Below are 12,388 nucleotides of genomic sequence, written 5' to 3'. Positions count from 1 at the left end.
GGAATATCACTCGCTCTCATGAGCAATTGGTAATACCCATCGACCAAGTCGAGTGCACAGTACTTAGTACTTTCAACCATGTTGTTAAGGAGAATATCCTTTTTGGGAATCAGCGTCTGCGCCGGAATGGTGGCAGCGTATAGCTTATTTTAAGCATCTTGCTAAGAAGTAAAATGTTTGAGTCCCAGTGTGGTCCGAATGCTGGCGAGGAAGGGTGTACGGGATACGTGTCGTGTTTTTAGCGTACAAATACATCACAGTTTTGTACAAAGCTCCGAGGTACCAAAAAAATTATTTCGATGATGATGAAAGAACGCGTGCGCTGTAAGCCTAATGTCATGAAATTTATGAAAATTTAGTAAAACGGATATAAGTTTGAGTCAGACTTTATTTAAAAAAATTCGAAAGATGATATTAAAGCTTATTAAATTTACGAAGATGATAGCTTCCTCCTGCCTCCAAACAAGCTAAAGAATATACTTTTCTCGCAACCTAAATTGAAATTCGCATGTAGTACCACATCTTCATGGGTTCGAATTACGACAAATGAGACCACGTCGTTTAGTAGTCAGTCTTTCACTTCCGCACCATCGCGGTTGAATGGTCAAACCCAAATTTGCCGCCACTGTCTTGGTCAAACCGACAATTCAGCCCATGTAGTGCTTCTGCACCTCAAAGGTATTCATTCGGAATCTCAAAACTTTTAAGATTGTACCATAACTTCAATTATATGATTACACTCGTCCTTCACCCACATTGTGTAGGTGAATTTGATCTTGCCGACGTAAGAAAATCACGACGCTGTTTCCGCTGTCCTCCAGAGTATTTACGCGGCAAATTGCCACTTCGCCACTTGCCATTACGTTGAAAGCTATTTACATAATAGGGGGGTCGAAAAGAAGGCGTATTGCCTTGAGTATAGCCCATAATCTCAAGATCGCGAGTGTACTGCGCGCGTTCGAGCTCAGCTTTGCCACGACCTTCGCGAAACACAAAGTCCGGCAGCTCATCCCAATTCAAGATTAAAGCGTCAGCAGTCATATCTGGCTGTTTATCCTCCATTTGCTGCAAATCAGTTGCCAAAAAGAACCGAATTGTTTGCTCAAGAGTTTTCTTGACTTCAGGATCATCTTTAGGCTGAACACTTTTGTGCTGGCGACAATGAAATTCAATTCCAATAAACATGCAAGAACCGGGGCCTGTGCAATCACGACCACAAATTTGGGGGAAATAGCATGGATATGCATGCACGCGAGAGACTGGTGCCATGTGATACAAATTGTCGACAAGCTTTCGTAGTCGAGACTGAACAAATTTTCCCCATTTGAGCATTGCGCCTTCCGATTCGGCATTAAAATTGAAAACCATGTACGAATTGTATCGGAGAAAAAAATTCGACGACTGAAATAGTTGACCCCATGCACTGATGTCGTCACCCTCATCCGCATGTACAGCGTCCAACTCTTTTTCTTTCATATCAACCGTATTAAAGGGTACAGAGGTCGTTCTACAGACCATAGCAGCCTTAGCTATCTCGCCTTCTAGATTTTCAGACGACGAAGAAGTCGTCGGAAAAGGCTTGGAAATACCTACCGCAATTTCAGCTAAATATCGCGCGCGCCATAACTCCTCGTAAATCACTAAAAATGTAGATTGGGAGACCTGAACCGAAGAATTCATATGCGGATATGCTGGTGTAATAATTGGCATTACATGTGATCGATCATACACATTTTGACGAGGATCCCACATGTCAAATCCAAGTGCTGCATCGTAAATCATATTCAACATCACAGGCTGAGGCCATTGCCACTCCGATAACACTTGAAAAAAACGAACAAAAATTTTTCCAGGTTCGGCATTTGGGTATAATTGACACACAAAAGCGACTAATATTGCCCAACTGATGCCACCTAAATAGCCCAACTTGGCTGAATAGATACCACGACGACGTGCCCATGCACGTACAGAGCGTAAGACAATACGATATTCTCGACGCTTTGGTACCAAGCACAGCAGCATTGAGCTTACACGTGGAGCATTTAAAGCCTTCATTGACGTTTCCTGCACCCCAATTAACATGTGATCAGAATCAATATTTTGGTTCGCTTCAACGCTTGACACTGGCAACCTTGCGAACAAAAGATCCATACGCACTCCGGAGAATGATAATGAAATGAGTGGCATGTAGGCATTTGGAAGTGGAGAAAGTTGGGAAATGCCTGGAGTTTGTTCTAACAACCGACAAAACGAGGTGAAAAAATCGTCGTGAGTTACATGCCACGGCGCAACGCAAACTGCATCTATGTCTGAGTTTGGGTCATCCAACCCAAGACGATACGATCCTGCAAGAAAAAGAGATCCTTTAGTCAATGCAATATGCGCTTCATTTAGTTCACGCTCACGTCCGACCATTTTAACCCACATAGTAAGCAAATCCGATAACTGCTTCAATACGCGCAATTTGTGCATGCGAGCTTCAGGAATGTCGATTGGTGAAATGTGATTCACATAAGCTTCGAATGACTGTAACGTTTTCTCATCCATTGTTGGCTGCATTGGACTCTCCACGACACAACCAACAGCTGGGATCAAGTGACACTTGTGATACAACACATCACGTGCTTCGTCGAGATTTCCTTCGCAAATACTTGATAACAAATTTTGTTGCAACGAGGCGGAAATGACTCCACGTTGAGCAGCTTGTTGTACTAACCAAGTCAAAGCATTGGACTCTTCGTACTCTCGGCTTGCCGTAAATTCAATTGAAAGTTCATTAATATGATCAAGAAGGAGATATGCTTCTTCGTCTTCTTCATCCCAACTGGAAAGGACATGTAAAAGCTCACTTTCTTCGTCACCAGCCTCCATTTCGTACACGTCACTGAGACGATGTGAGCCAAAATGAGATTGAGGACTGTGGTGAGGACTTGGACACGATGACTCTGCAGTTGACTCACTATTTGTATCGTCGCAATCCAAAAAGTCGTCGTCGCTGTCGAACACCTTTTGCGACAGCGGTGTGCTCTTCACAGAGCATTCAACAGCCAGGTCGTGAGAAAGCTGAGAAAGCTCACTTTCGTGTGAGCAAGCAGAATTATAGCCAGTAGACGACTGACAGGACACTGGTACACGACTACAATATTTCATTGTCTGAGTGGAGCTACTACCACATGACGAATCAGAAGAGACCTCAAGGGTATTATTATCATGAGCGACATCTAACGACACTGAGGCTTTCTGTGTATCAGTTGGCATATCACAAAAGGTCAGACAGTCACTTCCGTGATTTGTCTCCTTGTCTTTATCCGACGGCGAAGACACATAACATTTCGATGTTGATCGACTTGATTGTTGATGCTCCTCGAGACATGCTGAAGAACAAAGTAACAAATGTTCATGTTCACATGATTCATCCAAAGGCGTCAATTTCTTCCCTGAGTCTTGATTCAGCGAATTATTACGATCAATAACATGCTCTTCTTCAGTGTGTCTTTGATGTGCTTGAAGCACTTCGCAGCGTTTTTTAAAGCTTGGACTTTCAACAATCTTCGTAATAGAGCGCGAGCGAATAAGTCGTGGACCAAAACCCTGTTTCTTTTCAAGTTTCGTGTCAACCAAATGTTCCGTGTGACCTGAAAATGATGCAGGCATCGACGTTTGCGAAGACCCAAGCACAGCGTCTTTAAACGAGAATTTACGGTTGACAATAGATGTCGAAACTCGCTGTTTTCTACTCTCACCCTGTACCATCATTTTGCTAGTCACTTAGGACTTGAAAGTTCCAGACTGAGACTTTTTTACGTTAAACTGAACGACGTATTATAACGCCGTAGCCGTTACTGCGACGCAAAAACACACACCTTTGTGATGACAACCCTAACACGTCACCAAAATGAAATGATGACGCACTCACCGTTCTCTTATGAAGTTTGAAAAGAACAGACCGAGTCCAAAGATGACTAGGGAGGGAATGAAGCTAAAGCGAGAAAGAAACGCCGCTGCTTCAACTGGGAGTCTGTGGTTGACGTAGAGGAATCGAGTTTGGGCACTTTGCGTCAGACGCACGAGATTATGAGACCCAGAAAAGTGACAGATTCTGGCAAAAGGACAGATTATGTGACGTGATGGCACTATTTAGAGAGCTTTACGGGTTGTGGTATGTAGAGGGATGACCTAATACTCGCATATACTTATTTGTATAACGCCTCGCCGAGATGTACAACCCCAGAATTGTCTTATGATGGCTTCAGTGCGCATGTCTCGGTTTTCATGCTGTGGGTTATGCCATCGCCTACAATGATATGAATCGACAGGGAAATTTGGATGCTCTTGACTTGTGTCACGATAGTTAATGAAAATATACGGCACTTGAGCTTTTCATATGCTCGTGCATTACGAAAACAGACACGGCTGCTGACCATATACTTAAAAATCTTATACCTTCACAATCCGTACCCAGTGCTTGCACGGCGGGATCCCAGGATCAAGTTGTGCCTTATGATCGAACGCTGTTCGGCAAGCCGTATACATTTATGAATTTCAATCTTTTTGTTACAGTGACCTTTAAATGAAAGACACTTTTTTTGTCAACATGTACACGTAAGGACGAGCTGCGCTTTCATCTTCGTACCCTTGTAATGTCTGCTCACAAGATCATTCAATAACTCCTAAGTCGCTACACAATTACAATCTTCCTCAAAAATCTTACAACGAAACATTCATTAAAATTTTCAGAAAATAGAGTGGTGGTGCAGACAGTTGCTGCTGCTTAACAGCGAGAGGTGATTGCGTCAAATCCACTGGTGGTGATGTATTCGAATCTCTGTGCAATTTGTTGTTAGGATAACCCAAAGACGACTTGTTTTCTGGCCAATTAGCATCTTGTAATAGGACACTACATTGCGAGACTTATTATTAGAAAATACACTGCGTTGAAGAAGTTCGTCTTAATCTTATAGTTTTAATAGTCATCATAACCATAACAGGATTTAGGCATCAAACCAGTAATTAGTACAATCTAGTTTATAGAAGCTTTTTGGCATCTTATAATCCAGCAGTTCGTTCCTACAACGGCTATAGGGATAAAACTGGTCTTTATAGGGACATCAAACCTACTAAAAGAAAATTCTGAAAACTTCTGTCAGCATAAGTTCGTATTACAAATATACCCAACCAAGTGTAACGCATAAACGGCATTTTCATTGGTCCAAAGGCATGGCTACACTAAATACAGGAGGTCATCTCACTGGCCAAAAGGTGGGACTTTACTGCGGGTCTAACATTGGTCAATATATGCAAGTACAATCATTCATTATACGTATTTTGGGCAATCCCAAAGTCGTATCTATAGCGACTGATGGCATCAAACTCGCGTAGCCAATCTGTAGTCTGTCCGTGACAATTCTACCGTCACGATTCGAGTGAGCTGTATGGTGTTACGGGCTGAGACTGTATTATTATTTTCATAATGCATGAGATTCACAAAGGCTTCATTATTACTTTGTTATACTACCATAATGATTCTCAATTTATTTACTGATTCATATAGAGTAAGACATGGTTTCCATGACATATATTCTATTCAATCCGGATCTAATGCTTCCCAGGTGTATCTTAACATAAGCAAAAGAAGAGTTTCTATGTAACATCGCGCTTTTGGATGCATTCTAATGACAAAAGGCCGTTCGTGCTATATATCCTAGATACTGATTCCTGGCTCAAGTGGTTCTTAGCTTGGCCTGGGACCAGGAGACACCTGTTCGATGCCCTTAGAATCGAAATCAAGGACGCCGGAGATAGGTCACTAAGGTGGACGAGCAATCACACCCCTGTGGTGTTACCACCCTGCCAACCCGCACCCAATTGGGTGTGTAATAGTTGGGTGGGAGTAGGCCCTATTTTTACGGATGACCACCGAAGTGGTTCATTTAGGAGGAGGCCCTACTGACCGAAGAAGCCCCACAGCGTAATGAGGGGTACGGAACCCGGTCCCAAAATGAGTCGGATAGCTACCATCATCCCGCGTTAGAAAAAGCTTAAACCTAGTGTGAGTGTTCCGGTAGCTTAAATCTCTATATACCCTAGATTAACTTGAAATCTATCGAGACTTGCCTGGCACATGATCTCCTATCATTTTGCAAGCATAATGGGCTCCTGTATATAGAAGAATAAGCTGTTAAGTAGAGATTTAGATGATTGGACCATCTTATAAGCCTTGATTTATTCCGAAAGCGTTCTGTCAAAAAGACAAACGGCAAAGGTACATTCATTGCTTCCTTATGCTAGAATAACTTACTGAAATTTTTATGATAAGTGAAGTCTGCGACACTGCATCCAAGTACATTGATATCGGCGCAAGCTGAACAGGTGGTGGACTGAACTCACACAATATCATCTGCCCCTCGCAGCATTGGAATGCGTAGCATCAATTAACTCCATATTTAAGGATATAGCCCATAATTATCGCTGAAATGTTTGCGATGTGACAGAGTTTGCTAAAAGGCTATTTGCTACCCGCTTCATTTATGACTCAAACCAAACACTATCCTGCATCATTCTGCTTTGCACACGCATGCATCCTTCCTCAGAAATATATTGCACTCGAAGCAAACACTCATCATTTAGATTCTATGATTACAGTGAAATATCAAGCGTTGTGAATAAGTTAAGTTCGGCAGCGGTAAATTTGATCAATTCCAAAATGTACTCCTCATTGAACTGACAAACCTTACGCACCTCAGTCAGAAGGAGCAATTTCAGACAGCGAAGGCGCGATAGAGGGCAAGGCTTATGCAAGCAGGATGAGGCACACAGACATTGATAGTACGCGCTTAACATTACGATTCTCACCAAAACCATTCAATCATGATAGACAACATCAGTCTACTTGGTAGTAGAATAGCGAATGACACAGATTGGACTTATAATACACTTACCGAAACGCGGGAAGAGCTTAGCTCGTGATACACAAGGGTGTAAATCTGACATTTTTACTGAAGCTTTGACGTCCAGTGCATGCTAACTTTACTGCTGACCATGCTCACTCTGTCACCTATGCATTTGGAATATAGCTTCTTGTAGCGCCTCGGGGACCATCTATAGACATAAAGCAACGCTTGGAGCGTCCAATTTTCACAATGTTATTTTGGGCTTCAGAAATGTGAAAATAGGCAGAGAATCTTGCGCGTGCGCCACTATGGCGTAAGAATAAATTCTAGATTGCCTGGTCAGTTTTCTTGGTATCACGTATCATTTTAATGATTCACATTATCGAAGATTACGTTTCCTAGATCAGCAATTTGAGGTCAAAACTCTGATGATAAGCAGCTATCGTTGTCATTGTCAAAGTGCATGTTGTTGATCCATTGGAAGCAAGGCTGCTTCGATTTAAGGTTCGTCCTTCTCCCGTCGACCCGCATGAGTGAGAGGTCATCTCGTGCAAACGTCCTTGGCTCGATCGATATAGCGATCTTTAGAGGACAACTTGGGAGCTGGCTCTGTGCGTGATGTGGCGGTCAGCCTTTCCAGATAATAGAAAGTGGCGAAGTCAATATTTGCGGTAGGGGTGGTTGTCAAGGAAGCATCTTTCGCTGTCAATTTGTAGAAGTGTGTGGTCCAAAGTTTCTATCCAGGCATGATGAATTTGAACCAGCGCCGGTATGCAGTTTGGAAACGCTATAATCAACTAACTCTTCACAATTACATAACATCCAATCATCGCGGGAATGGGTCCTTCGACTTTAAGCAAGGCTGCACCGATGAGCGTACCATATTTTGATGGACGTACATACTTTGCTTACGCGCAAAGCTCAGGAGTACATAGTATTTATCAAAATCGAAGGGTTCCCGCAAACGGAGACCGCCGTGCACATGCGGACTGTTAGCCCCACGTCATACAAAAATTATCATTAAACGTAGAAAAAAGATAAATCTATTACAATTTGAGCCAACTACGTATGCCACGCTGAGAGAATACAGCACGGAACTAAGCCGAAATTTTCTCAAGAAGCTCTCATATTTGCTCTCAGGTGGGGCGTACAAACTTATCGTTTTGTTTGCTACGCGATCTCAATAAATCAAAGTTTTAAATGTGCGAATTGCACTACAACGCCGTTGCACTTAAAGCATTTGTTATTAGTTTGACGATCGGATCTGAATCCACTGTATTTGAGCAAAGATGGAACACGGGTTGCTCCGTTAGGACAGCTAGACACGCTTATCAGACTCATTTCTGTCGTTTAATTTGCAGAATTAAGGCGGTTTGGCGGCCCAAGGGTCAGAGGCGGTAATTGCTCGTCCTGAAGCTTTCATCAGCAGTGATTGTGGTTGTGAACTTGCTTCAAGATCGATCAATTTTGTAGAGGGTGAAAATGCAACCGGCTCACACCGTAAGCTCCCAAATATCAAGCATCTAGTCCATTGAGGACAGGAACGTGTTAAACTCCAGCTCTGGGAAAGCGAAGCTAAATTGTCCTTGAATTCGGCCATAGTCCAGACGGAGCAAAAGCAGGGTAAGCTAGCGGTCTCAAGCTACTAGACCGCACGCTAGAATGGGAAATAATAGGTAGTACCTGGCCGACGAGGCTATCCCGACGTAAAAGTGTTGGAGTGACATATGTCGCTGGTGTTCGCATCACCTTACCAAGCATACAATGTGCGACCTAAATTCTTGTGCATTGGCAAAATCTAGCTGACTACGCGCAAGAAATGCAAATTATCATGGCCATAATAGGATCAAACCTCTTCCGGAGGCGAAAACACATACTATTTCCATATATGTTTTCGATACGATGTGACATGGATTGCAACCTCCCACACCCACCCAACTTCGTTTGAGTATGCGTTTAGAGTTACACTTAATGCAAAAATTCTCCTCGTGTCGAGAATTCTGATTGGTGTATGAAGGTGGAATTCCAACAAGCGCATCAACGGTGATAGAGGGAAAGACATATTAGCTTCGAGCAATAACGGCAAACATCTGCGTCCTGCGTGCCCTTCTTTCCTAGTAAGGGATGCGAAGGGTCGATATTCCACGCAGAATCATTCGACGAGATTTTGCGGGAAACACCGAGTTCCAGCAGGCTGCCTTCGCCCGGGTAAGACACGGGAATAGAATGAGGCAGACAACACCGATCGTTTATCGCGGTGTCCGAAGAGTATGTTAGGAATGGAGCGATAGTATATTGTGTTACCTTTTCCTTGTTGCGAATGTAAGCAAATGTCTTCGTGCTAGAGCTTAAGGGGTAAGAGTGAGGTGGCTATGTGCCGCGGTATCGTGTGTCAGGGCGGATGACAGTAAGTCGCAAGTAAAAAGGCCAACGCTGAAGCAAGTGAGGATGGTCTATTGTTTTTACGATGTGACGGGACCGCTGAGTCAGCACCGTGTGGCGCGCCAACCTTGGTAATGGCGAAAACGTTTGTTACTAATATCTGTTAAAAACGAGGCCGTCCTAGGGAATTTAAAACTCTTTTTACTACCCCCGGCATAAGCAAACATTGGACTGGATTTATATACCTAGTAGTAGTATGCGAGGAATTGCAAGACGGTGTACTTAGAAGGGATCTAAGCCTATCATCCATCATTAAAGGTTTCAATATTATAGACATCTACAATTCGCTAGGTTTCAGGGGCAGAACGGCTATCCTCAAGTGTTTCACTAATCTTTTAATCCTACGTTAATGAGTTTTTACGACGTAGTGACGAGAGACCTACCACGGATGTTACACCCCTATTATAAGCGCAATAATGTTCACTTGTTTCCCGACACCAAACATTGCGCAGATGACAATGGTCCGATCAATTAAACAGTGTTATGTTATCGACGCGTCCGGCTGTGCGAAGCGCGAAGCGTGTTTGGTGTGAGAGTGGATATTCCCTCATTTGTGAGGAAGAAACTCATAACGAGCGGTGTATTTTGCATTCATCATTGCGTGTGTCCCTCACGAATATGAGATAAATCATCACTTGGAGCTAGGTGACTGCCAGAGAGTTTTAACTGGTTGGCGCCATTGCCACGAAGCGGATCTATTGGTAGAAAGTGAACCGACACCGACCCTGTGCAATGGAGCTGTCGCAGGCCTTGCACAAAGGATATTTAGCTCAAAGAGCCTACGTTGACATACGCACAAAAGATGGGCTTGTAAACTTCACCCAGAAGCTAAACCGAGAGACCTTGTAAAAAAATTGTGCTTCGTCCTGCTCGTTAATGTTGAAAGTCATGAAAGTCATAAGTATACAGAGGTAAGTCAAACGACTCTAATTTAGCGTAACATAGAGTTATATGTATTGCATGACGAGAGGGTAACAGCTGACGCGTCCCACGGATCTATCCCTAACGAAGTATAATCGTACTCGCCTAACCAACAATTTGAAACCTCTGAGATTTGCCTAGAATTGTAATGTGTACGTGCGCCAGCACAGGGTTTAGGGTCCATTTCACCCTCCTTCTCCAGAATATATTCTATACTGAGGCTTACACTTACTTTGTCCAGTAGAGCACTGCGCAGAAATTATCTCTCAACAGACATCCACTGCGCAGAAAGTCCAATCCGATTTCTCGAATTTTATAGCGCCTGCCGTACGACCCTTATTCACACCGATTTTTTGAGTTTAACGAGTTTCTGAGAACAATATCTGTCCTTGCAATCGTGCAGTTCTGGTTAAGGACGACCCTGGCGCGACTGGCTAACATCAGCTCTCTCGGATATGATGATACGGCGACTCTTGTCGAGAGTCTCGGCACCAATATGAGTTGCGTATCAGATACACTATTTGACAGTATCTTACGAATTGACCCAGACAGTCCATGCGATTCAGATTATAACTGTGCTAGTACCGGATAATTATGGCGCGACTTCATCTTCAACAGATCCCTCACATCTGATGAGATCGTATGAGTTGAACGTAGTGTGACTTTAACAAACTAGTGTGGAACGCAAGTAATGTTGGCTTTCTTTTTTGGATATAACGCGTGTAGTCCAATCTCATTTTGACTAAGACCGTCAAACGGTTTAATTAAGTGGCGTCGCAATTATATCGCGACACAGCATGTTTGAGTAGGTGAAGCGCTTCCAGCGAATCATCCCACTATATTCATGCGAATTCCATCTGCCTGTAGCATTGAATTGCTATTGTGCATCCTCGTTTTAAGCCTTGCAGCTACTCGATCGGCGTATCGCGCTCAAGCTCGTCGATGTGAAGCTTGCTATTTCGCAGCGAAATGCAGTCGAGCTGGTTTCAGCAAGTCAAAAATCTCTACCTCACAAATGCCGGGAGCCATGTCATAAGAATACAATGAGCGAGTGCATTTCACTCTAGCATCGCGGTCTATTCACGCAATTGCTTCGATAGATACTCATCAAAACGCGAATACCGCCTTCTGTCTGATCATCATCGTTTGGATTGTCAGCGGTGGACAATCCTAATCCAATTCTTGGTACTTTAGATAAATTTGATAAATTTTGCTGTAAAGCGTAGACATCGACCCAAACCAATGACTACCGGCAAGCCATGTTGGCCAAAATTATTTTTCGAGAAACGGCTTCATTGCATTTCTCACCGAATACAGATAAGCCATATTGCTCAGAAGCCCCCCACAGCCCATAATACTGGTACTAGCGGACAAATGAAGGTAAAACATGAGCTGCCAGCATTCTGCAAGAAACCGACAGGATGTCAAGGGCGCTGACGGATGCAGCGCGAATCTAACGTGTTGACAGTTTTGCATGTGCGCCAACATGTTGCAACACCATTACACAGCTCTCACCGAGTCATGAATATTTTTCGCTTCCAAGTTGGTCACCTTGAGGGGGCTGTGTGCCCCCTATGATTTTCTGTATTCGCTCCTCGTTATGAGGTACCATCTTTCGTTGAGTGTCAAGTGGGTCAGTGCGTAAATGCTGCAATACTTGGAATACGAAAAACGGTGTAAGCACGCAATCAATCGCTTCAATTATGGGGTTTCCGAAAAAATGCTTCGCGAAGCTTCCAGCAGCAAAACGTGTGCAGTATCTGGCCTGTGCTGTTTGAGTATCGCTCCATCAATCCGAGACGTCACCATCGTGACATGCGACGCAAAGTGCAACTGCTACCACATAATGCCGACCGATTTAATGCTTTTCTCAAACGTTTACCTGGAAAAAGGAATGGCCATGTTGCCATTCTATGTGAAAGAGGTGACATCGATTTCGTTTTGGACAGTAACGCATGATTTGTTTGGGTTACAGATTGCTCAAAGCCAAGCAGGTAAATCTGGACCTTGACTAGAGCATACTTTATCGCGAGCAGTTCCATGTCATGAACGAGAAGTATCTCTATGCTTTAAACTGGCGAGGCCTTAACGCGATAGCGCTCTCGGCCCAATGTCATCTGTTTGGAGTAGAGCAC

At 43.5% G+C, this 12,388-nt stretch overlaps 2 protein-coding genes across 2 annotated transcripts; both read right to left on the bottom strand.

Annotated features, from left to right (window-relative positions):
- Nucleotides 1-747: 747 nt before the first annotated feature.
- On the bottom strand, nt 748-4,189 carry PHALS_09256 (poly polymerase; the record flags this gene model as incomplete). Its single annotated transcript, XM_024724723.1, has 6 exons — nt 748-2,234; nt 2,330-2,345; nt 2,413-3,744; nt 3,812-3,842; nt 3,917-4,099; nt 4,152-4,189. The coding sequence occupies 6 exons, from the start codon at nt 4,187-4,189 to the stop codon at nt 748-750; spliced, it is 3,087 nt and encodes a 1,028-aa protein (XP_024575571.1).
- Nucleotides 4,190-6,525: 2,336 nt separating this feature from the next.
- PHALS_09255 (uncharacterized protein) lies at nt 6,526-6,840 on the bottom strand (the record flags this gene model as incomplete). The annotated part of the gene is made up of 2 exons (XM_024724722.1): nt 6,526-6,630; nt 6,730-6,840. 2 exons carry the CDS (start codon nt 6,838-6,840, stop codon nt 6,526-6,528), a joined length of 216 nt encoding a protein of 71 aa, XP_024575570.1.
- Between the last annotated feature and the right edge of the window lie 5,548 nt (nt 6,841-12,388).

The sequence above is a fragment of the Plasmopara halstedii genome (genome assembly GCF_900000015.1).
Source record: "Plasmopara halstedii genome assembly, contig: Scaffold_410, whole genome shotgun sequence".
Taxonomy (NCBI): domain Eukaryota; phylum Oomycota; class Peronosporomycetes; order Peronosporales; family Peronosporaceae; genus Plasmopara; species Plasmopara halstedii.
Note: the sequence above shows the minus strand (reverse complement) of the source record. Positions and strands in the feature narration are given on the sequence as shown.